Source organism: Lutjanus erythropterus, chromosome 10 (assembly GCF_056507025.1).
Source record: "Lutjanus erythropterus isolate fLutEry1 chromosome 10, fLutEry1.hap2, whole genome shotgun sequence".
NCBI classification, from domain to species: Eukaryota; Metazoa; Chordata; class Actinopteri; order Lutjaniformes; family Lutjanidae; genus Lutjanus; species Lutjanus erythropterus.
The window spans coordinates 10,406,711-10,432,610 of record NC_139326.1 but is presented as its reverse complement, the minus strand read 5'-3'; the positions used below and the strand labels follow the sequence as shown (position 1 = coordinate 10,432,610).

General features: G+C 40.0%; 2 protein-coding genes across 2 annotated transcripts in view; one reads left to right on the top strand and one right to left on the bottom strand.

The window, feature by feature from the left end:
- Nucleotides 1-4,630, bottom strand: part of prdm6 (PR domain containing 6) — a 115,513-nt gene extending 110,883 nt beyond the window's left edge. The window contains exon 1 of the mRNA XM_084728170.1: nucleotides 4,531-4,630. Within this exon, the coding sequence (XP_084584296.1) occupies nucleotides 4,531-4,583 (53 nt within the window). The 5' untranslated portion in view covers nucleotides 4,584-4,630. The remainder of the gene's footprint in view (nucleotides 1-4,530) is intronic.
- Nucleotides 1,068-7,247, top strand: ppic (peptidylprolyl isomerase C). The gene is made up of 6 exons (XM_084728172.1): nucleotides 1,068-1,296; nucleotides 2,626-2,739; nucleotides 3,961-4,054; nucleotides 4,263-4,330; nucleotides 4,534-4,650; nucleotides 6,860-7,247. Exons 1-6 carry the CDS (start codon nucleotides 1,189-1,191, stop codon nucleotides 6,986-6,988), a joined length of 630 nt encoding a protein of 209 aa, XP_084584298.1. The 5' UTR covers nucleotides 1,068-1,188; the 3' UTR covers nucleotides 6,989-7,247.
- Nucleotides 7,248-25,900: the final 18,653 nt, after the last annotated feature.

The window sequence follows — 25,900 nt, the reverse complement described above, 5'->3', positions numbered from 1 at the left end:
TTCAAGTCAACTTGGCATGTTGGGGCTTTAGGAGACTTGGATTGCACCAGACAAGCAATATGGAGGCATTTTACTTGTTTTTTTAATTGCTTTGGAGATTCTGCAATGCTATTTTCCTGTGAAACTCCAGCAGCAACAATAATCCAACTAATGAAAATGTGAAAAGTTTCACTGTGTAAAGCTTTGGTTTTTGGACTCTGGAGCAATGGATAAAGGTCATGTGGTCTGATGAGTCCAGATTTACCCTGTTCCAGAGTGATGGGAGCATCAGGGTAAGAAGAGAGGTGGATGAAGTGATGCTCCCATCATGCCTAGTGCCTACAATTCAAGCCTGTGGGGGCAGTGTTATGATCTGAGGTTGCTTCAGTTGGTCAGGTCGAGGTTCAGCAATGTTATGTTGCCAAAAAAATGAGGTCAGCTCACTACCTGAATATACTGAATGAGCAGGTTTTTCCATCAATGGATTTTTTCTTCCCTGATGCCACGGGCATATTCCAAGAGGACGATGCCAGAGTTCATCATCAATTGTGAAAGAGTGGTTCAGGGAGCACAAGACATCATTTTTACACATGGATTGGTCACCACAGAGTCCAGACCCCATTGAGAATCTTTAGGGTGTGCTGGAGAAAACTTTACACAGCGGTCCAACGCTTCCATCATCAATACGAGATCTTGGCGAAAAATTAATGCAACTCTGGACAGAAATAAATGTTGTGACACTGCATAAGCTTATCGAAAAGATGCCATGGCAAATGTGTGCTGTAATCAAAGCTTAAGGCAGTCCAGCGAAATAGAGTGTGCCTTTTTTTTTGGCCAGGCAGTGTTTATACTGCCTTTGGTGTCTTTTAATTTTTAATTTTCTTTTAATTTTTCCCATCTACATATTCTCCTCTCCTTTAATGTCATGTATCCTCTTATTCCCTCATGTCCAATTTGTTTCATCTTCTCTCCTTCCCTTCTCCCCTTGTTTCCGCCCCTCTTTCTCTCCTCTCCTCTACTATTCCTCCTCTCCTCTCCTCTTCCTCAGTGGGCAGGGTTTTGATGCAGGTTCAGCCCACAGGGGGAGGGGTCTAGTGATGCAGCCGGGCTTGGAACGCTGTTTCCCGGCCAGCCTCCCAGCTGTGACTCGCTGTGATTTCGTCTCTCATACTCCCAGCAGGGACCCGACGCCGCTCTCTCCGGCTAAAGATGGAGCTCCGGACGATCCTCCCCGCTCTCCTCCTCCTCCTCTCTGCCGCCCGTCTGCGGTCGGTGTCCGGCGCTGCTTCGCGGACAGGACCGAAAGTCACCGAGAAGGTGGGTGATGATGGGATCTGCCGCATTTATTTGCATGAAAGCAAAGCTGCATCTCCTCTGCTGACTGAGACATCGCGCTGCTGCACCGTGGACACACACACACACACACACACACACACACACACACACAGAGACGACGTGTCCGACGCAGGCCTGGATCCCAACACACACTTGTCTCACCACAGATCCTTCTAGAAATGGTGAGATGGTAACCACACACGCGCGCGCGCTCAGCTGTACACGTGTCCATTCAAGTGAGACAATGCGTGGTGCGTTTGCCTGCAGGCCGTCACACACACACGCACACGCGCACACACACCCCGACCTGACCTCCATATTAATGTGTGCAGACATTAATGCATCACATTCTTTCATATAAAATCATATCCAGTTATTAAGTCAGAGTGTAAATTAGTAGGCCAGTAACTGAGACCTGTCGACACCTGCTTTTATTTTGAAATTGTGTTAAGAGGGATCTGTTCATGAAATAAAAATGAATATGTATATAACTGTCAGTGATAGAAAATATTACAAACAGACTGAGATGTATTCATCATGTAAAGAGATTAACTCTTATATATAACACAGTATCCATATATTATTTATTTATTATACTACAATCACATGGTTAAGTAGAAGTTTAAACTTGTGTTCTCTTTAGTCAGTGTCCTGCTTGTGCTACTAATCCATCAGTTTTATTCTCCAAACCACACAGACGAAGGTAAGATAGCAGAACGTTTGGGGAATAAAAGAACTTGTTTAGTTTTGATGTAAATGTATTGAAGCTGGTTTGTGTGTGTATGTTCTTCAGAAAGGTGCAATAACCAAATCACAGAAGCTGCAGGTTTTTGATAAAAGACAAATGTGTGAGAAAACAGTCTTATAATCAAGTAGTGTAGTGCTCCAGAGATGTCCTGGCCTATAAATGTTGTTCTCTAGATGTAAGAGAACGTGTTTGTTTGGTACAGACCCCAACAAATGCTAATGATTTAAAAAAATTTTTTCACTAAAAACGAATGTGATGCAAAAATGATCACTCCTATTAATCGTGAGTCATATCACATTTGAAATATCTGTCAAGTTACAGCAATCTGATTTTTTGAATCTGTAGTCAAATAAAAGTAGTGGAGCAAAAAGTCCAGTAAGTCAAGGTTCCTCAAAATTGGACTTAAGCACAGTATTTGAGTAAATGTACTCAGTTACATTCCACCGCTGCCTAATTTGCAGTTAAATGTAGTTAAGTACTCAAGTGAATGTTTCTTGTCACTCCACACCTCTGACTGACTGACTACCCTCTGCATGTGTGTGTGTGTATGTGTGTGTTTCCAGGTGTTTTTTGACATCACAGTAGCAGGTCACGAGGTGGGGCGGATCGTTATCGGCCTTTTTGGGGAGGTCGTCCCGCTCACTGTCAATAACTTTGTAGCCCTAGCAACCGGAGAGGTAGGCTGATGATGTATACACACACACACACAGTGAAACTCTGTCCTCAGCACATATAGTATTAAGTCATTCAGGTATCTAATCTTCACATATAAATATATGTTAATGTGCAAATGATCTCATGTATTCACAACATGTGTGTAAATTTGTCTAAAGATGTTTCTGTTAATATGACCGTTACCATCTCCACATAACGTAACTGTGACAGCTGTTTCATTTGTTCCATTTTGTATATTTTACCTTGTTTATATCCACATTGTGTTTTCTTTTTTTATTTCCCCTAAACTTTTCACTTATTTTATGCAGCATATACAGCATACATGATCCTAAACTCCACGAAGTCTATACATCAGGAGTAAAAGTGTCCAGCCTGTAATTTAATTGGATATATACTGCCTGGCCAAATATTTTGTTTGACTGTCCTTAGCTTTGATTATAGCTCACATTCGCCATGGCATCATTTTGATAAGCTTATGCAATGTCACATTTATAAACATTTATTTCTGTCCAGAGTTGCATTCATTTTTCACTAAGATCTTGTATTGATGATGGGAGAGTCGGACCGCTGCGTAAAGTTTTCTCCAGCACCAAAGATTCTCAGTGGGGTTAAGGTCTGGACTCTGTGGTGGTCAGTCCATGTCTGAAAATGATGTCTCGTGCTCCCTGAACCACTCTGTCACAGTTTGAGCCCGATGAATCCTGGCATTGTCATCTTGGAATATTCCTGTGCTTTCAGGGAAGAAAAAATCCATTAATGGAAAAACCTGCTCATTCAGTATATTCAGGTAGCGAGTTGACCTACTTTTTTTTTGGCCAGGCAGTGTATATTTAAAAGATTTGCAAGAACTTTTTCTTATTAAAAGAAGTATTTTAAAGGGAAACTTACCCCTTAATGTAACAGTAAATTATACTGTCCTTCATGTTCATATCTCAAGTCAATGTTCTGTTTCTACTGGATATTATATTTTGAAATTAACTGCAAATATATTTAATTTATTAGTATGATCGTTTATTTCATGTATTTTCAGTTTAAAAAATTCTGAAATTCTACATTGTCTTATCAAGAAGATATTTGCATTTTTGTTAATTCCATCTCAAGTCTTTGTTGTTGTTGAGTCTCTCATTTGCTGTGATCTTTTACGCAGTCATCTAATCCTCTGTAGTGTTCATTGTGTTTGATTGTGTTGGTGCAGACAGTAAGTTTCCTGCGTATTTCTGCAGAAAGGTTACGGCTACAAAGGGACAAAGTTTCACCGAGTCATCAAGGACTTCATGATCCAGGGAGGAGACTTCACAGCCGGCGATGGGACTGGAGGTGGGAATGAGACTCGAAGCGATACTCTGCTAAATAAATAATATCAAACACTCACTTTCTGTTGGCTTGTACACTGAATTCTCTACATGAAAAACAAACTCCTTCTGCAGTACGATCCACTTCTCAGCTTTCCATTTTGATGCTCACTTTTGAAATGTTTTTACAGATTTTAGGTTTCAGGTCATAACAAAATGATTTTTCTACGCAGGTCACAGCATCTACGGAACGACTTTTGCCGATGAAAACTTTAAACTGAAGCACCTAGGAGCAGGCTGGGTGAGCACACGCGTCTGCATGTCTGTTTCTGACTTACAGCTCAGTATTAGAGAATATTAAGGCGATATGTTTTGAACCACTGCATTTTTCTACTTTCATTCCACTTTTTTAGTAAGTAAAACCTAAACATAACAAATCAAAATGATGATGACATGATGCATGAAATGGAGAATTGTTTGTGTGTGTGTGTGTTCATGTACCAGGTGAGTATGGCGAATGCCGGTCCGGACACCAACGGATCACAGTTCTTCATCCTGGCGACCAAAGCACCGTGGCTGGACGGGAAACATGTTGTTTTTGGCAAAGTCCTGGATGGGATGGTGGGTGGACTCTTTTCATAAATCTGTGGTATGAAGAATCATTGTCAAAGTTAGTTGATGTGACATGTGGTGAGATTCACATTGACAAATATGATTAAGAAATATTGTCAGCTGAATACTGTTATCCATAGTGGAGTCTGGCTCAGACATGTCTGAGGACAGCTGAGAAAAGTTACTAAACTCATTCTTAAACTATCAAACAAACAAGACATTATTACAACCCAAACTACAGAGGATGAAAGGGCATCTACATGAGGGCTGCCTGCCTCTTTGTTCGGAAAAGTTGTGCCACAGGTGAGCTGACTTCCTGTGTAGATTCAGTGGCTCCACACAGGAAGCAGTCCTGGAGCACATTCGGTTTGAAAACACTGTGCAACGTTTTGCTACAGTTTCCAGGATGAACAACACATTTCCTAGAAACGGTATGCAACGGGATTTGAGGTATGTTTTGTCTCATTTGGTGGATGTGTCAGCAGCAACGTGTCTACAAACACCACCATATTAAGAGGGCAACGCAGTGCAGTGCGCTTCTGTTCACAACAAGGAGGATGATTTTGGAATTTCATGCTCGATTAATGTAACAAGAATCAACAACCAGAATTGATAAACAGCATCAAAACTGATTAAATCTAAATGACACCCATGCTTAACTGCTTCTCAGACAACTTTACTGTAAAAATAAAGACTAAAACAAAGCTTTAAAACTGTGTTGACCCAGAATGTTAACAGATATTCCTCGTCCCATTGTACTGTACAAGCTGGATAATGCACTCAGGACTGTGGAGATATGGAGGAATAACCAAAGCTGCTTTTTACAGATGTTGCTGATAATATACCCATGTAGTAGGGGATGTTCTAACATTTCCAAAAGTTCTCTAAAGGTGATGGATGACTGATGTTTAAAGTTCACTATATGACTTTTAGAGGACATTCCGTTTTAGTTAATTTATGGTCACATAGCAATCCTACAAAGAGGACATTTGGGACATTCAGAGAACATTCCCATATGGTTCCCTATCGGTCATATGAGAATGTTTAATTTGGAATGGAAATTAATGTTTCTGTAGGGAAAAAGATAACTGACTGATGTTAACTTACAGCATGCTTTGGGGCTATCAAGTCCAGCAGTATAAACAGAAATGCTATATTTTATTTGAATCAACCACACCAACATTAACATGCTCAATAAAAGAGTTTATAGGAACTGAATTGCTGAGAAGCACACTGGCACTTTTACCTCTGAACATAAAGGTCCTGCCCCAGAAGGACCTTCTCACTCTGAGGTTCATGTTCGGTTTCCCCACCATCAAAAATATGAATATTAAATTAATTCTCTTGTCACTGTTTGGCCCAGAGTTTGATTTGGTCCCTGGGCGCTGTACAGTGGTTGCTCACTGCTCCTAACTATGGGTTAAGTCCCATAAATATTAATAAAGGTTAATTTGTTAACATGTTTTGATATGTGTCACCAATTTTTTGGTCCCCTAAAGGCTCTGCATAAACTCCTATAATGTAAAGATTCTCAAACCATTATAGTGATGTGATGGAAGGACCTATATAGGACCAAAACAGGACGGAATTGCTGTAATGTCACTAAAGGTTGTGCTGTAGTGTAGAGACCCAGAGGAAATGTCCTGCAGAAATGGTCTCCTAAATGTTCCCAGAATGTTCCTTCAGTGTTTACCAAATAACTGGGAACGTTACAAGGCGACACCCTTTACACCAGCAGGGACATTTACAGAATTTTCTAGGAACGTACAAATTCTAGCTGAGATGGTCTTGCAGTGTTCCCAGAACGTCCTGGATGTGTCCTGAAAGTCTGCCAAATAACATCCTTTTCCCCTATAAAGAATTATACATCCTGGGCATCCAGAAACGTTCTGGGTAGGTTCCAAAGTGATGGCCTTTATACCACTGAGAATGTTCTCAAAACATTCTAAGAATGTACAATTTCTAACCGAGATGGTCCACTAAACGTTCTCAGAATGCCCTGAATGTTCCCTGAAAGTCTGCCAAATAACGTCCTCCTACCTTTTAAAGAACTCTACATTGTGACCATCCAGGAATTCTGGGAACTTTACAAGACAATGTCCTTTACACCAGCGGGAACAGTCACAGAATGTTCTACAAACATATGATTTCTAGCTAGAGTATGAATCTTTTCCACCTGTACTGTGTCTAACCTGCTTGTGTTTGTCTCCTCTGGCAGGCTGTGGTTCACACCATCGAGCTCCAGGACACCAACGACAGAAACCTGCCGTACACCGAGTGTGTGATCGTCAACAGTGGCAGGATCCCCGTCAAAGAGCCCTTCATAGTGGAGGTGGAGGGCTGGTAAATGCCACTGTTAGGAGGTTTAAAAGAGAGTATGTGATTATTATATACTGGAAATCAATCAGAAGTCCAGTTTTCACATTTTCATCTTAATATTTTGCATGTGAACATGCTAACACTAACATGGTAGCAAATACGGGAGGGTCTTGTTTTAGATTTCTTAATATCAGGGCTGGAACAACAGTGTTACTGATTTTGGTATTGAGACTAAAACAATTCCCAATAATTTAAGAAATGTAAGCATGTTTGTCTTTTTTCTATTCAACAAACAAAGCAGTTGTACAAAGTTCCAACTTAAATAAGTGAAAGTTTTTGATACTTGGTGCTACGGACCAATATAATCTGGTACCAAAAATGTACTGAGGTGCAGTACCCAGCCCTATTAGCAAGGATGAACACAAAGCATTGCATCTTGAACGACAACATGTTCACATGCTCACTGTGACACGTCACTGAGGCTAAAAATTTACTTTAACCTACCATAACTTTAACCTAGGAAAGGTGGACATGACTTCTGATTGATTTCTACTGTACGCAGATATAATATGTGTAACAGATACTTTCATCAAGTCAGTAACAAAACATATCACACAGTGATGTCAAACAATTGTCTGTGAAGGGAGGGAAGATTTTTTATCAAGTTTCAAACAACAAGGAATACGGGTCAAAGGCAAATGAATCTGTGGTGAAGTAAACACAGACGTCCACTTGTTAAACCTACAACTTTAACTTGGGTTTGGGGATCAGACTGAGATTATAAGACACAAAGTTAAATTCATCATAGGTAGTAAAGGAATACACAAACATTGGCATGTCATACTCTTATCTGTGCTCAGGTGAAAACCTCATAATCCCACTTTTACATGATTGTGTGCCATGTTTTAAACTAGACCAATTTTTGACAATGAAGTAACTTAAAGGAGCAATGTGTAAAATAAGGCCTGAATTTAAATTTAAAACTTTCTAAAAAGGAACTAACATTATAACATTTGACGTTAGAATGTGAAAAAGTTAAACAGTTATGTTAAAGATGCTTTGCACTGTGCTGCAATGCTATCCACTGCGGTTAGCATGCTTACTAGCCCCAGTTTCTCTCTTTTACCAAACTACAACGAGAAATCCACTTCAACCTCAACAGAAACAAAATAAAACTCACCAAACTTGCTCAGCTGCATGGCTAAATGAGCTAAGGACAGCTAGTAGGCCTAGCTACAGCCAAAGATGGTTACAGCAGAGGGTATAGTGAGCAGCTGTTAGCGACCACCCTGGGGAAATGCTGCCCCCTATTTGTTTGGAGTTACCTTCGACAGGTGGCTATATTTTACATGTTGCTGCTTTAAACCAAAAGGATTTGAAAGGATTTGTGAGCCTTGAAGCATGATTTTAGGTGTATTAACTCTAATTTCACTTAAAAATATAAAACTTAATGAAACAATACACATTCAGGACTAAATTTTTCTCTGTAGAAATACAACATTCATTTTTATTTTCCACATGAAAGGACCAGGCATAGATGAACATGTAACACAAATACCAAAACCTGAATATATGAAGTTTCCAGCTGATAGTGACACATTATATGCAGAGAGGAGTGATGTCAGTTTGATTTCATGTGTTCATGTTCACTGTGGTCCATGCTAACGTTTTTCACGTTAGCATACTTGCATATCTAGTGGATGGTGTCAATTAGCATCATCCTTAAAACTCTGTTTCAAACTAAAAATGAACTGTGACTCAAACATGACAGATATCATGGAAACTTGCACTTGCAGAATGATGTAGCTCCTCATTAATCTCTTATTGCCAAATCATTCTTTCTTTGCCAAATTAGCCTGCACTTTCTATGCATTTGATCAATACTTAAATATCTTCATTTCAATATCTGTTAACAAACATATGCAAAAACTTTGTAGCAAGTGTCAAATGCCATTCCTGCACTTTATTGTTGATTTTATCTTTCCATCATTGAAAATGAAAATTTCTGTTGTCATGTTTTGATTAAATGGAGATAAAGTAGTTTTTCCTCCTGATGTATTATGCATCATATCATGTTGGCAAAAACCACAGCACAAATTGCACAGGAGGAAAATGTTGTGTGGGTATTTATACTGTACAAATACTGTTGTGTCCTCTCAATAATGCTCTGAAATGTTCTACTTTGTGTTAGAGGTCTGTTGTTGCTGACTGTCACCAGGTCAGTGAACTCATCCCGACTGTTAATGTTTTATCTTTTGCCATAGTTCTTTTTAATGTTATTGTTATTTCGGTTGACCTGAAACTGTCACGGTAGCTTTATAATCTAGCAAAGTTCTGACTGAAATTTCTCCTGTTACTGAAGTTAATGTAGCTCTTTCACAAACATATCAGAAGTTCTGTTTTCATTATTTATAAAAACAGCAGAAGAAGAGTGCCAACAGGTGAATTTTCTACAACAAATAAACAATATTCTGTTGCAAAATAATCTCACAATGTTCAGTTATTCTGGTGTCTCTGTCTTTTTTCAGTCAGTGGTAAATAGTGTCACTTGACATGGACAAATAAAAAGTCAGTACAGGATGTTAATAATGGAAGCCGGACATTACAGATAAAGTCTCATAGGAATACATTCTTATTGGATGATTCTGCATCACATGATTTAGGCACAATGCCAAACTTTCAGTGTCAGTGCAGGAAATATGGTGCCATTATTTTCTTAAAATAAAACAACTACTTTAGCATAATATGGGTTTCAGTGAATCATCAATATCAGTATCTGTAAATATCTACAGTATCCACCAGCTTTACTGTAAATATAAGCATGCTCTCTCTGTAGTGCTCTTCTAAAAGCTTTTTCTGCGTTTCCATGGCATGTAAGGCTGGTACTTTTTTGGTATCACCTTGGTTGAGGTTTAAAGCCAGCTGTGCCAATACTGAAAGATAAAATTTGAAATCACTGCGGGCCACTGATTGGTCAAAATAGCGTAGCATGGTGAGTGCATGTTTAAGCACGTGAGAGACGGAGAGTAGTAGCAGTGAAAGTGAATACAGCAGAGCAAAGCTGTCAGCCTGGCAGTAAATGTACAGTGTTGCTTACAGTTTGTCAATGAACAAAGGCTGCAGCTTCTCAAGACCTAAACACCTGTGTGTTGCTGGGATAGCAGGAATTGTGTCACTGTGTCATATTTCCATCTACACTGAGTACTATATGTTGTCTAAAATAAAGACCTTGGTACCAAAAGCGAGAAGAGCTGAGTCGAGCTGTACCATGCAGTGGAAATGTCTTTTGTTGTGCAAAAGCTTTGTTTTAGGGTGAGAAAAATGGCAGCCTAATGAAGACAGAGGGAGATATACGCATTTATAAAATTTTTCACCTTTACTGTAGATAAAGGTTACAGTATATACACTATCAGGACATTCAGGTAAAATATAACGTGGAGCAGCGCAGCGCTGCCACAAAGCATCCATTGCCACATTTAAATTAGCTGTGAAAACAAAGCCAATGTATGCATAAAAACAGAAAGTGTGTGGGTAAAACAACACTAAACTGTATTAGACAAGTGTCTGCAAAAGAACAGATGCTCTGCTTAAGAAAAAATTCCAACGAACGTCAGAACCTCAACAGAACACCTTTCATGTTTACAAACCTGCTGGGTGTGAAAACAGTCTAAACACTCTTCATTCAGACTCCAACTTTGTCGTGAATAATGCAGAGACCCTCTTTGGTCTCTCATTTGAACCAGTTGCGGGTCTGCAGGCCGCTGTTTGAGAAGTGTTTGGCGTTAAATGGTGTAATTATCGTCGGTAAAAGGTGAAGCTGCAGAGGAAGGCCGAGAGCTGACAGCTGATCTCTCAGCGCTGACACAAAACTGCTGCTAATGAGAACTACAGCGGGTGATTTGTTTTCCCCTGTTCTACACAACACACACACACACACACAGATACAAACAGATAAACAGATACGCTCACACCTTCGCGCACACACACACACACACACACACAGGGGAGGAAAACATCTCTGAACACAAAGGTCAGAGCAGAGCAGAAATCTCTGGAGGAAGACAGGAAGTCAACAGAAAACAGTGAAATATATCAACGCCGTCCGCTCGACACGCTCGCTCCTCTGAAAAGTCAGATCTCCACAAATTAAGAAAATAATCCTGATTTTCACTTTTGACTCCTGTTTATTTCAAAGTGGCTAAACATAGCCAGCAGACCGAGGATCTGTTCATTTTTAAAATTATCAGAAAGGTTGTTTTGTAGTCCATCCTCTTCTTTCCACATATACTTATTTTCCATCTGTTTATTCCTGGAAATTTGCTATATAGTGATATGAAGAAAACTGACAGTCATTTATTTTGTGTTGACTTTTAATTCTGAAACAAAACTCAGAAAAGACAAGTTTTGGGGGCATTTTATCCTATATTAGATTACAATGGTTGTGAGAGAACAGAAAAGAGGAGAGAGAGACAAAGTTCTCTGGTCAGTCCATACAGGTTTTATAGTTTCTGAAAAGATCCAGAATTACTAAAGCTACAAATACTAATATCAAGACATAAACATTTGAAAAATGTTCAACAGCCTGGTTATAAGTAATCTGTATGTAAAATAACATTTTCTTCTCTACATTTGTGGACAATAGATGGAAAAGTAAACACTGTAACTTAAAGGAATATTTGAAACAGCTGGCACACAAAAACTTGAAGATGCATTGTAAATAATCTTCACCTGGTTCAACTAAATTTAAATTAATCATATTATACAATAATTAGTAAATAATATTGAGTTTAAAGTCTTATTTGAGTTTTGTAAAACCAACTACATTAAGTTAACTGATAAATAAGCTTAAGATATTAAGTTGATCCAGCAGCTGTTCAGATTGTTTAAATTTTCTCAGTTTAAAGAGTCAGTTCATCACTTTACACAATTCAAAATCTATGCTACATGCATAATTTGTCATAAACTAATTAGACTTGATAGGCCATTTACTTCTTAATAAAATTAACTCAAAAATCAGAACTTGTTGATCTAACATAAAAAGTGTTGGATTCAAGTGAACATAAAGTTTTCATGTCATTCTGACAGTCCTGAACATCTGTGTGGATAGAAACATTTTGTCATAGGTGACTTTGGGTTTACAGTTTTTGTTAAAGCTTGAATCAATACTGTGTTTTTCTCTTTGTTCAGAAGTTAAGCGCTTCTATCAAAATGTTGTTAAAGAGTCAGTGTTTCAGTTTTAGAATAAATGTTTTAGTTATTCCTCTAGTTTTTAGTTTATTTTTAATTTCAACTGTTTATGTGTTTATATTTTTACATATTTATGCGTTCATTCATTTGGTGTCTTGTTTCAAAGAGCCACTGCAAGGCGAGTTTTCCTTTAAAGGTCAATAAAGTGAAGTGGTGAAGTGGAGTGAAGTAAACTGGAGTGAGCTCTTCACTCTGCTCATAAACAAAGTCAATATTATAAACATGATTAAGCCCAGACAAACCCAAATTATGTCTTCAGTTTAAAAAAAAAGCATGAAGAGAAAAGCCACAAACTTATTTTGTCCAGAAAGACATGCTGGGATTTTCAATATCTGCCAAAACGTTCCAGGCATCCAAATCTAAAACTAGGCTCTAAAAATAAGTTTTAAAGGTTTTTAAGAAATCCAATACTCACATTCCATTGGTGCGCTACAAAGCATGTAAGAACTTTCAGCACACCATATGGCGTATGAGAATTAAAATACAGTTAACGATCTTGTAAAGGAACAATAAATCTTTGCTCTGATACTGCCACACCACAGAAACGTGTGTTCAAGCCACCAGAGCCAGAGGACGGTGACAGGATGTTTTTTTTTTTCCTGTGTGTCGGGTTGTTGGGATTGAAATGAGCTGAAATGAACTGCTGGGCTGATTTGGACTGAGACGGTCGCTGAAGGTACGGTTGTAACTGACATGACACCAAGCCATGTTTCAGTTCAACAGTCTAACTCCATAGTTCATTATGACACAGTTCACAGTCTTTTCACATGTTTTCATGAACTATGTTCTAACATATATAATGTGTTTAGAAGAAAAACTACCTTTTACCTTTACAGGGACCCTAAAACATCCTAACATATCTTATTATTTAGTTGAAAAGTGACATAGATGTTGTTTCACCAGCATTTAAATTAATATACTCTTTTAACATGAAGCAGGTCCAAACTACATGATAGAATAACTTTTCAATTAAATTTATGCTGTTTTATGTGGTGGATATCATGATATTATTGGCTGAAATAGTTTGGTTCGAGTCTACATAAGCACACATCATATTTTGTATTACTGCCTTCAACACTAAACTCGTTGAAGGTTATTTTAGACAAGCATATAAGCAGGTTAAATGTAAACAGCGGCACACACTCCCTGAGAAATGTCCTTTTCTGATCCCCTCTACTGTTTGAAACGTCTCAGCTGAGTCTATATTTTCTGGCTCTTGTTGTTCTATTTTTCCACGGGACCACCAGGTGAGACGGACGCACAGATGGACAAACTACCACCTTAAACATCCACCACCTCTCCTCAGCACGCCGCGGAGAAACCCCTCTCTGTTTGTCAGGCGATATAACAAGACTGTCTGAACCCGACGAACCAGCAGAGAGCCCGAGACGGAGGGCAGGGAGGGTTTCGGAGGATGGAGGAGAGAAATAGAAAGCGATAGAGAGACACAGAGAGAAAGAGACAGAGAGGAGGAGGAGAGAGAGAGAGAGAGAGAGAAAGTGGTGGTAGGTTTTTAAATGGTCCAGAGGGATGCGTGTCGAGGAGGAGGAGGCAGAGGAGGAGAGGAAAGAGGGGAGGATCCCACAGCGACTGCTAGTTGTTATATTGGGGATCTGTTAGTGGATCAATGAAAAAAGAGAGAAAGAAAGAAGAAGAAAGAGGGAGGGAGAGAGGCTGTGTGGAAGGATGACAGGCCTCATTACCACCAAACCTCAGACAGTGATGCTTCTGTGTGTGTGTGTGTGTGTGTGTGTGTGTGTGTGTGTGTGTGTGTGTGTGTGTGTGTTCATATATGTGTGTGTTTGCAGTGTGTGTGCACATTCTTACATGTATACTGTGTGTATTCCCATGCCAGCACAAGCCTATTTACATGCATGAGAGTGTGTGTTTGCAAGATTGTCTATCCTTCCTATTTCTGTATAACTCTGTGTGTGTGTGTGTGTGTCTGTGTATGTGTGGGTAGATGTGTGTGTGTGTGTGTGTGTGTGTGTGTGTGTGTGTGTGTGTGTGTGTGTGTGTGTGTGTGTGTGTGTGTGCGCGCGCACTCCCTGCAGGCCTCTGTAAGAGAAGGATGATGGGACAGAGTTGTTTAAAGGTCAGCAGCAAACACATCATCAGGCAGAGAGAGCAGCCCTGACAACTAACAGCTAACCTGCACACAACCACAAACTAAACTGACCACAATACAACAAACACACCTGAAAGGCTGCATTCAGTCTGATAATAAAAGATAATTCTGCTTTATCACAGCTCAGGTCCCTAGTAACAATAGCAGTGTACTCAAAATAAAAATGCTAACATGCTGATGTTTAGCAGATATAATGTTCACCATCTTAGTTTGGCACATTAGCTGGCCTGGAATGTCTTGGTTTATTTTCAGTTTCCATGGCCCATTATCAGTGCATGCAGACCAAAATGCTTCTGGACGCAATTGGATAGACCTACAACCAATCAGAGTAACGGAACATGTAACGCAGCAGTGCTTGGTTTTTCCCACATCACAGCTAAACAATGCATTATAATATATTTTGGACAACGAAAGTATGAATGTGGCAGATTCATCTGATTCCCAGGCTACATGTTAGCATGCTAACATTTGCTAAACACAAAGTACAGCTGATGATGGAAATAGATGAAAAAACAGAGGATCAACAGAAATCATCGTCTCAGGATGCCAAATATGTGTAGCATAAGTTTAATGACAATCTGTAGTCATCAAGACGTTTCACTTTGAACTGCAAATGGTGGCAGAAGTAGTTGTAGTAGTATGATTAATCCTCAAGGGAACATAAATGTTTGTACTAACTTTCATGGCAATCCATCCACTAATCACTGAGATATTTCAGTCCCGACCCAAGTGGTGGACTGACAGCAGACAAACCAACGCTGGCACTGACAGAGCCTCTAGCATGGCTAAAAATCCCTGTCAAAGAACATAATGTACGGGGTTTTGTGGAACTGACCATAAAGGTTCTGTCCAGTGAGTTGTCCAGAACCCCCAAAACTGTTTCTTTATTCTTTCTATTCAACCATCAACACATCTATGCAACAGCTCAAGTTCCCCTCTTGATGTAATTGTGATGTTGTGTGTCTTTTCATGCTCCAAGTCTAAGTGCTGCCGAAATGTGGGTCACCATACAGCTGATCTAAAGGCCTGAATATACTCCCAGATGGATGTGTACATGGAAAGCTGCACTATTCCTGTCCATATTATTTTCTGGAATCCACTTGGAAGACCTGTTCCACACATGCACAGACATATGCTGTAGCTTGTTGTGGTGTAGTGGTTGCACAGATAAGACTGCTTGATTACAACAGATCGGAGGTGCGTGGATGTCTGCACAAAGCCACACATCACACTTTTTGTGGGACATCACCGAAGTTTCTACACTGAACATGTGCTGTTAGTGCTTGCACTATCTGAGTGAAGTCATTTCCGCATGTTTGCACTGGAGGGTTTTCTATCTGTGCCTGGAAGAATGAAAATCAATCCAGAAACTTTGTAAGGAAAATGGTCTTTGGTAAAACAATCTACTGCAGTTTGATCTTTCAGCCTTTTGAAGTCAAAACGTTCTCTTTTCTAAAAAGTATACTGCAGCGCTGTAACTTTACAAAGAACATAAGGAGATTAGTCAGAGTTATTTTGAGAGAAGTCAAATCACAATCCAGCAAAGTTCTAGTAAAGCTTGAAGTGTTTGAGGTCTGAATGGTCTGCTGTTTTTGTTTTTACGTACTCGAGTTGTTTCATTGCAGAACCCTTATAATGGAACATTACATTAAAAATCAAGCTGTGAGAGTACTGAAGACATGCCTGTCACAGTTTCATTCATTTTTAATTGTATAGGGTTTTACCAGATCAAAATTGAGATCTGAATGGTTTTAGTTACAGTTAACGTCTTTAGAGAGTTGTGGCTTAAAATCATTGATACATTTAAATTTTGTCTACTGTTGCATTTACAGACATACAGCAGAAACTGTTTATTCGTGTGTCTGCATCTGATCCAGTCTGTTTAGCAGGAGAAGGAATGCTACAGTTTTCCTTTTCTTCTTATTATTTGTTCTGCATACAGTCTTAAAAGCACTTTCTCTAAACAACAATGAAATATGTCACTTCCAATGTAAATGCAGTTCATTTGAGCTCATTTTGTGGCATAAGTCTTAAGGTTCATTTATGTTTCCTTTTACAAATGAAAATAGATACATCCATTTCAAATTATGTTACCATCACTACCGACATATTTCCATTAGTCCTTAGTCTGTTAAGTCTTTTTCCCACACAGGAGTGTGGATTAGTAAAGTGTCCTTTGAACATATTTTCAATCCAAAGTGTCAATACTGAAGTTGCTGTGCTGAGGTGCACACACACGTCTCCACAATCACAAAACACATTTCATTTATGTTAAAATAGTTTGTGTAAGAGTGTGTCTCTAAAGTTAATCTCACTACGGACTAAGGAATGATTATTAAACTTATAAAACCTCATAAATCTCAACAGTTGTCAGATCATCTTCAACAGATCAGTCAGTATGACAGCTGTAGTGTTTGTGTGTTCATCAGGATCCAGAAAAACAAGGATGAAACAATTATGATCTATAACATACAAAATGAACAAGACATTATATCTGAGCATGAGACCCGCCCGGGTAGGAAAAGGTATGTGTGCCTCCGTCAAAGCCTGATGCTGGTTGAATATACCCACTGGATAACATACATGCATAACTTTGCACACTGGTTATCAAACTTCCACACAAGGGTTATCAACCTGGTAAATCCACTGTCATGTTGTCTCTGCTTGCGTTCCTGGCGCACCTGTTTCTTAAAGGTGATGAGAGCTGATTTTCTGGTATATTGCATGCTCGGCCTAAACTCACCCATGAATTAATCAAGGCACTTGTGCACAGCTGATTGGTGTATTCTGTTGTGTGCTGCTGGTGCAAGGGGCGGGACAGGGCAGGATACCCCTGTGTCCCTGTTGCAAAAAAGCAAAGGTAGAATTGCTCCCAGTGGTTGACTGCACCAAACCTGCTGTGGATGGGAAACAGCTCTGAAGCATCTCTTATTTCTCTTCTTATCTTGTCTCCTCACCTCCACCACATTAACGACACCCCTATCATGTGTAGAGCCTCTCTCCTGGCTGCCGTCACCATGTCGGCCATATTGACCCAACGGTGACGATGGGGAGTCTCGCCCTCCTCTACAGTGACAATTATCACCTTCTTCTCCTCCTTTTCCTCGACGCCGTCCTTCCTCCTTCTCTCTGTGTGCAATTAGAGAGAGGAATAATCATATTGACAGGGCTGACAGGTCGGGGCAGGAGAGCAGGAACATGAATAGTCACATGTGTCAAAAGCAGAGTGAGGAGGAGGAGGGGCGGGCAGATATATCAGTGTGTCTTATTGTAGCTTTGATATTATGACAATGACACACAGTCAATTCAAATTTTGAATCACTGAGGCCACCAGGTCCAATAAATGCCCAGGAATTAGTCTGCTGACATTTCTACACAGACATATTGACATCTAACACAGTAGTACAGTGCAGACTGAGACTAACTGTACTGAAGTATATATTGACATACATGGATAAGGACCAGGAGACATTATACTGCATATATCATGACCAAGGAAGAGACTCATGTTGGCATATGATTGGCAAGCAAGCCGTCTTTTAAAAAAGCTCACTAACTTGTGTGCAATCTCATGATGAGTCAGATGGGAATCAGTTTAATTTCTGTACGTCCTGTTCAGAGATAAGGAGATGTTTAGTTTAGCTTAGCACAAACGCTAGAAGTAGAGGAAAACTGGTAGCTTAGCTCCTTCAACAGTAAAAAAGAAAAGACAACGTATAACAATTTCAATGCTGTCTAGTTTACATGATGTATCATGACATAAAAATTTAAGATATTGTGTAATATAGCTGGGCAGCCACGGTACAGTGCCCAGAGACTAACTCCATTTATAAGTCAGCACCTTGGTCAGGAGTACTGACAGGAGAACTGACCTAGCATACGTGTTTTTGGTGGTGGGGGAAACTGGAGAAAACCCACAGAAGCACAGGGAGAACATGCAAACTCCACACAGACAGGCTCTGCCTGAACCAGGATTCAAACCCACAACTTTCTTTCCGTGAGGCAAAGTGCTAAACACTGCCACTGTTATCCAGAGAGCAAAACAACCATCCTCATTCAAAAAATGACAGACTTCGCTGTTTGTTCAAATGCCTAAATCACCTGGCAAGGAGCTCAAGAGGCTGCGTGGATTCACTCTTTACTGTCAGGGACAAAGGAGAAAGTAGCTTTACATTATTAGCACCACAAAACTGAGCTATGGTTATGGCCGCATTGCAGAGCGAGAACATGTTCCCGTTACCTAATTAGTATGCAAAAGATCACAATGTGATTGGTTCTCTGCAAGGTAGATTAGTATTTCTATTTGAGTTAAAATAACTTGGACGTGTTCTAAGTTGCTTCTGCATTTCGATAATACAGGCTAATTTTTTAGATGTCAGTTTATTGTTTGACATTTTTTAACTGCAAAAAGAGAGAAGAAATGCCAACTAAATACAGACTATTTTATATGATTTACTGTTAAAAGCCTTTTTTTCTTTGTCTTTGTTTATTCTTTCATGCATCACAAACTTTTTTCTTAATTACAGTGTATCTTACGTTTGGGTTAATTACAGTAAAACTTACTTCCTCTTAACAGTGTAAATTTATTCTCCAGCAGTCTTTGTTCTATTTATACACTTCTATTTTTACACTGAAATTGTATTTTCTACTCTTTCTTTCTTACATATATTCTCACATTAAACCCAAATTCCTTTTACTCTGTATGCATTTCACCAATTGTCCAGTAATTTTCCTTCCATCTGTATGCATTCCTGCATTAAACACCTCATTTTGCCTCCACTCACCCACACATATTAAAAGCTATTTTCCGCCTTTGTTTCTGTTTTAACTACATGCATTCCACCATTAAAGGCTAATTTTCCAACCGCCTTTCTCCCATCTATATGCATTGCTGCGCTGAAGCCTAATTTTTCTACTTTCTCTGCGCCTTCTCTCCTCTCGGGCTCCATCAGTTCGGAGGAGCCGTCCGGGGAAATCGTTAGCGCTCCTTCTCTTTAAATTGGGGAGGTGGACGGCAGGTGAACATCGCATTGATCGCCCTCTCAAGGCCTCTTTCTCTCCTCTCCCCTTCATCCCTCTCTCTCGCATCCCTCACCACCAATTGTCTGGCCTTTACTCCCCCCTCCTCCCTCCTCACATCACCGCCAATTGCCGGCCATTTTTCCCCCTCTATCTCTTCCTTCTTCTTTTCTTCAGATGCTAGCGGAGGTCACAAATTTACAAGAGAGAGTAGAGGGGGCGGGGGGTGTTGCTGTCTATCTGTCTAACAACCACCATCATGGGGCGGAAAACAGAGATATGGGGGTGAGGGGGGTTTCGAGGCGCCGGGGCAGCAGGGGGTTATGGGACAGAGATGGTGGGTGGCGTGGGAGGGGGGTCGGAGTAAACATAGTGATGATTTCCCCTGAGTTTCGTTCATGCGGGCCGATGAGGAGGGAGAGAGACAGAGGGAGAAAAGGGGGGAGAGAGAGGGAGCAGCTGCTGTCCTGTCACTGCCGGCAACCGTAACCGCAGTGACACCTCCTCCTTCTCGCAACGAGAGAAAAGAGAGGGATGCTGCAAGAAAATCGAAATGCTGACACACACACAGATATACATGCTGCCAACACACACACCAAACACCCTCAGCGGGTCCCTTGGACACCTCTCATTGTCCAATTAGAGTCCTAACTGAGAGGATACCAGAGAGACTCATGTCTCACACGTTATTTCTTAAAAATCCTTATTTGTTTTTTCAGATTTTTTTTTCTTTTCTTGTTTTGTGTTAATGGTTCTGTAAAGTATTCTTTCATTTATCAACTTACTTGCTCATGAGTTTTGAAGTGGTCCTCGAAACAATACAAGACTAAGGGCCCTATCTTATGGTGATCTAAAGCGCATGGTTCAAAGCGCAAAGTGCACGGCTTTTAATTTATTCAAGGTTTGTCCAAATCCACCTTTGCCATCTTGTGCTATGTGTGCACAAGGGTGTCCCGCCTGCCAAATTATTTTACCTAGGATGGGGAAGTCATGACAGGCCCTACTCTCACACTGATTGGCTAGTACTCATCTTCTTTGTTTCGGGTAATTTTGGTTGGTTAGGTTTAGGCATGAGGATTGGAGTTCGTTAGGGTCAAGCCAATCAGTGGCAGAGAAGAGTGGGACATGCATTCACCATCCTGGGAAAAAACAATTGTATCCCAAGACAAGAGGGATACACCTTATTAGCTGCGCACAAGTGCCTTGATTAATTCATGGGTGTGCTTTGGATACAACATGCAATAAACCAATCAGAAAGTCAGCTGTCATCACCTATAAGAAGGAGATGCACCCAGAGCACAAGCATTGGCAGGAAAACAGGTGAAAACACTGATTACACAGACGAGGCTATTGGCTGGGATTTCTGCCAACACTAGTGTGGGTGGAGGAAACCAAATCATAAAGTGTTTATAAAGTTTGAGGGAAGTGATGCACAATTATGCATGGGTTGTCCAGTGGGTAATTACAACTAACATCAGGCTCAGACAGAAGCACACTGGCCTTTTTCTCTTCGGGTCGGGCCAGTCTTGTGGTCAGACGTAACGTCTTGTTTATTTTGTATGTTATAGATCATAATTGTTTAATTCTTAGAGAAGAATCCCAATAAACACACAGACACAAACACAGTTGCTCCAGCTGTCATGCTGATTGATCAGTTAAAGACAATCTGACCACTCCATCTCATGCATACGTTGCAGGTCTATTGAGCTTTATTAGGCTATATAATTATAATAATAATACCTTATTCATTATCAGTGAGAACAATTTTAGACACACACACACACACACGCGCCTCAGCCAAATGCTCTGTTTGTTATGTTGTGCAGATGGATCTACTGTGCCACAGACTTTACACTTCACTCAGGGTTTAGCAAGTCCGTGGTGTGAGTTTTGTCTACAATGAGGTGTGCACACGATACCAAACAAGCCATGTCTAGACGTCCTGCCGATGGGCACACAGACGGCTGCAAGTTCACGTGCTATTATGAAAACGTGGGGAAAATGACAACCGTGTCATTTTTTTTTTATGGAAAAGTTATTATGAAGCAGCAAAATCAGAAAGTGTTTTCATCAGCAGTAAATCAATATAACTCCTAAGTGGCTGAAAGTGAACATGAAATAGTAAAATAAAGCAGATACCTGAAAGTACAAACACCAACACAGGAGAGAAACTAAATTTTAAAGCAGCTACAGCAATCACATCAGTAGTTTTAGCTCTGGTCGCTGTTGTTGTATTTGTAGTAACAGTAAGAATGATTTTTAGTTAACTCTCCATTTTCCTTCCTCTTCACTGTGCTCTCTGTACTCTCACTCTCCTCCTCATCTGTCCTTTTTCTCCCCCCTCTCACCCTCTCTTTCCCTCTCTCCTCTCCCTCTGAAACTAATTAGCAGTGAAGGCCGGAGCAGAGGGAGGAGCGAGGGAGGGAGACATGAAGAACGAGAGGAGGGCTGAGAAACCAGAGGAGGTGAGAAGGAGAAAAAAAAAGATAGTAAAAGTGGAGAAAAGATCCATATTAGATGGTTGCAGCCCTGGTTAACCCTGTGAGCTGTAAACAGCCACAGCAGAGGATAGAAACACTTTCTATTTGTTCTTCTCTGGTATTTTCTTCCTGACAACTGAAGAGGCGAAGCATTTCAGGAGCATTTCTGGATTTAGGTCACTTGTCCATCTCATGGAACAGTTATACTTCTATTTTTGCAAATGTATGAAATAAATCTCCATTACACTGAGTGTAATCCATGCCAAAACCTGGGGCCTATGTTACCCACAATGCAACTTGATTGCCAACGTCACAACTCAGCAGACTGTATATCACCGCCCTTTCCCAGTGTCTGTCTGCGGTCACAATTCCCCCATATTTCTCCCAATATCTGACAAATTTTGACACCACAACTATAAAGCTGTGGTCCAGACTCCACTTGAGTTAGAACAAGTTTTACAACAATATATTTAGAATTATAGTAGTTAGGGGTGGAAGTAATTAATTACAAAATCTCAAATTGCTGTAATTAAGTATTTCTTTGGGTTACTTTTTATGTGTACAAGTACCCAAAACTTTTCAAGTCTGTACGTTTACTCAGACTTAAGTATGCATTATACTATGTCACCTACTTACTTACTTTTAAAATCATAATTGAGTACAATTTGAATTGAATATCCAAACCTTTCATCTGCATTTTTGTAGCCACTGAGTTTATCTGATCACAAAAAGGCCTAAGAAAACCAGGACATACAGATGGAGAAACTAAGGTTTGGAGTAGGGATGTTAATGATTAATCATTAATCAACTAATCACCATCAAGAATTTAATCAATTAAAATTCATGGATATGTAATCAATAGTCTAGAAATGGCAGTAATTGCACCTAATCTGACATTGTTTTGTCTGGCGGAGCTATTTTCTGAATAGGGAAGTTTAAAATGAAAAAAAAAATTAAAAGTTAAAATTTAATTGATTTGAGTAAATCATAATCGTCACTTTAAGTGACTCACTTGAACCTGTTGGTATTATAACTCAACATACAGTAGAGTGATGAGAAGGTGTATCTGTCAGTCCAGTGGTGGACTGACAGTCCTTTGTATCATCTGTTGCTGAAAGCTTTGGCTTCTTACAGCAGCAGAAACAAGAATAAAAGAGACTGAAGACTAAAGTAGGAGGTTTTGACTGTGCATCTCCTCCTCCTGCTGAAAACTTATTCTTCTGTCAGTAAACAGCTGATCAGCTGCACTGTGTGATGCTGCTCAGTAACATTATGTGAAAAATAAAAACATATAAAGGAATGTTTTAGAGGAAGAGGAGGAGGAAGGGTCAACAAATAACCCACAAACCCATATTTAATAAACTCACATTTATTTGTTAAACTACTCTGTTAGTGATATTACTTGTAGTTGTGTTTTTCGCAGTAGCTGCACATTTCTTGGCAACATTTTTTTTTTACTTTTTCAGGCATTGTGTCTTTATTTGACTGTGGAGCCATGAGACAGGCAGCATGGTGAGAGAGCAGGGTGGACAAGGGGCAACAAATCCTCATCCTCAGCTGGAACTGAACTGAGGACGCTGCAATAGTAAAAGCAGCATGTCAGCAGCACTTCAGTGCTTCAGTGTCACACTAGATGCTTTACAGTACAACAGTAGAGTTTGTGCACTATGAATGTTTTGGCAGCACTCACACGCCAGTGCACAATCAGTGTAGGTCTCCAGTAATGTATGTAACATGTACACTTCACTCTGCTACTTAGTAAACTACAGAGAGTGACAAAGTCGTTTTCCACTTAATTACAGAAAAGAACTTCAAGCTAAATAGAGGACAAGATAATCGTCACCATCATCCCATGTCAAAATAGACCCTTTTCACAGCAGCCATTTTGACATGAAATAAAATGCTTAACATTAGCGACTTGACCCAAGGGGCACCGCGGTGTCTGGAGAGCTGGTTAGCAGGGTGGGAGGTAGTCTGGAGTCATGTACTCTCTTGTACCTTTAATGTTTGGAACTCCAACTGCAAATGAGCATCACTGTTGGCTCTCTATCAGAATAAGGTGTGTGAATGCAAAAGGAAAATATGAATCACCACTGCAGAAGAAGTTAAAAAAGATTTTTCAAGGGAGGGAGAGTCGGTGGGATTACAAACCAGAGTGGAGTGAGCTGCTCTGCATAGGAAAACAACATCAACCTTGCATTTCCACAAATACTGTCCAAAAAAAAAAGACTTGTAGCCTCAATTTACCTTGCAGATTGTGCTTGCACTCATGAGATACAGATGAGACGTGAGATGCAAGTGAAAAATGTGTCACCTGCAGTCAAGACAGGGGGGCAGACCTCCATGAGATCCACGACTATTTACCAGCTGCTTGTTTTGCTCATCTGACCTTGTTTTCTCAACTCTCGGCTACTTACTTGTCAAGACATGACTACTGAAGTAACGCTCAAGTTTCAATAAGTGGGAATTATCCTTTAATATCGTTGTGTTGATTTGAACCACGGCCCCTCAGCTAGATCGATTTTTAGATTTTTTTCGGATTGAACTCTTCATGTTGTCTCAGCTGTTCGTATCAGAGACGACACGCGCTTGTTAAAAGTGAAACCACCTACAGAGAGAGAGGAGGGTTTTTTTAACATGATGGAGCTCGCTCTCCCCCCTCTCTCTCTCTCACAGTGGGATGGATGGATTTTTCGTCCTCCTCCATCTCTCTTATTGTTTTCACACACCAGTAGGACGAGATGCTCCACTGAATGGCCTTAACACCCCGCGGACACTTGTGTGTGTTTGTGTGTGTGTGTGTGTGTGTGTGTGTGTGTGTGTGTGTGTGTGTGTGTGATCTTTACTCACAGCAAGAGGTCTTAAGATCACACACACACACACATTTAATGTACTCCACTTTATTGGCATGATTGTTAAACAGAATATTGTGAACACACGCGCACACACACACGCGCACACACACGCGCACACACACAAACACACACACACACACGCGCACAAACACACACACAGAGTGATAAATGCAGTGCTGGCAGCAGATCAATGCTGCCAAACTTTGGTTGAGCAAACAGCGATCCATAAAGAGGACTAACACTCGTTTTTCTATCACTCCGTCTCTCTCGGTTTTTTGTCTTTTGTCTTTTTCAAAAGTCCGACTCTCTCCTTCCAATCACCTCATCCCTCTGCTTTTCTTTCAAAGCCTCCATCTCTTCGATCACTTTTCTTTCCTTTTACCGTCTATTTGTCCTTTAAACGCCTCGAATGCTTCCATCTTTCTCTCTCCTCTTTTATGTCTCTTTCCTTTTCCTTTCTTCCCACCTTTAATCTCAATATCTTCAACTATCTCATTCTTTTTTCTTTTTGTTGAAGATTTTTTTAACTTGTTGACAAAAAGTGTAAATTTAAGTTGGATTAAACCATATTCAAAAACACCACTATGTTCACTGTGAGCAGGAAGCCAGATTCAGTATTGAATGACAGACAAAAACCAAGAAAACTGGTTTGTGGTTGAAAAGTAGCAGTACAGCTAAAATTACTAAGAAAGAACTGAAAAAGAAAAAGGAGAGCCAACAAAATACTATTATTAGGAAAATAATTTTTTTAATGGGATTTACCTCAATTAGCTGGAACAGATGGTGCTGCAAATAGGCGGTACATTATTGGCAAAAGTTTTTGGAATAACCGTTTTAAGTGATTTATTTTCTCTTTTTTTTTTTTTTTTTTTTTTTGCAATTTTCTACTTCCTCCTCTCAATCCCGCCATTCAAACTCCACCTTCCTCCTCATCTTTTTCTCTCTCGCTTTCTTCTTCTCTCTTTTAGCGCTTTCATGTCTTTGGTCTTCTTTCTTTCTCTCTAAACTCATCTGTCTGTCGCCTTTTTCTTCAAACAGCCTGTCTCTTTGTTTCTACTAATGCTTACATCTCTTTTTTAAATGGTTTTATTCCTCCGTCCATCAATCTCTTTTGTTCTTCAAACCAACTCCGTCTATTCTTTCCCTCTTTCTCTATTTTCTGCTTTGATGACTCTGTCTACCCTTGGAGGTGAAACCAGCGTGATGGAGCT

Excerpts from the sequence above, each read along its gene's own strand:
- ppic (XM_084728172.1), top strand. The coding sequence starts at position 1,189 with ATGGAGCTCCGGACGATCCTCCCCGCTCTCCTCCTCCTCCTCTCTGCC. Across the intron at positions 2,740-3,960 it reads TAGCCCTAGCAACCGGAGAG|AAAGGTTACGGCTACAAAGG; the intron begins GTAGGCTGATGA and ends GTATTTCTGCAG. Across the intron at positions 4,331-4,533 it reads AGCACCTAGGAGCAGGCTGG|GTGAGTATGGCGAATGCCGG; the intron begins GTGAGCACACGC and ends TTCATGTACCAG.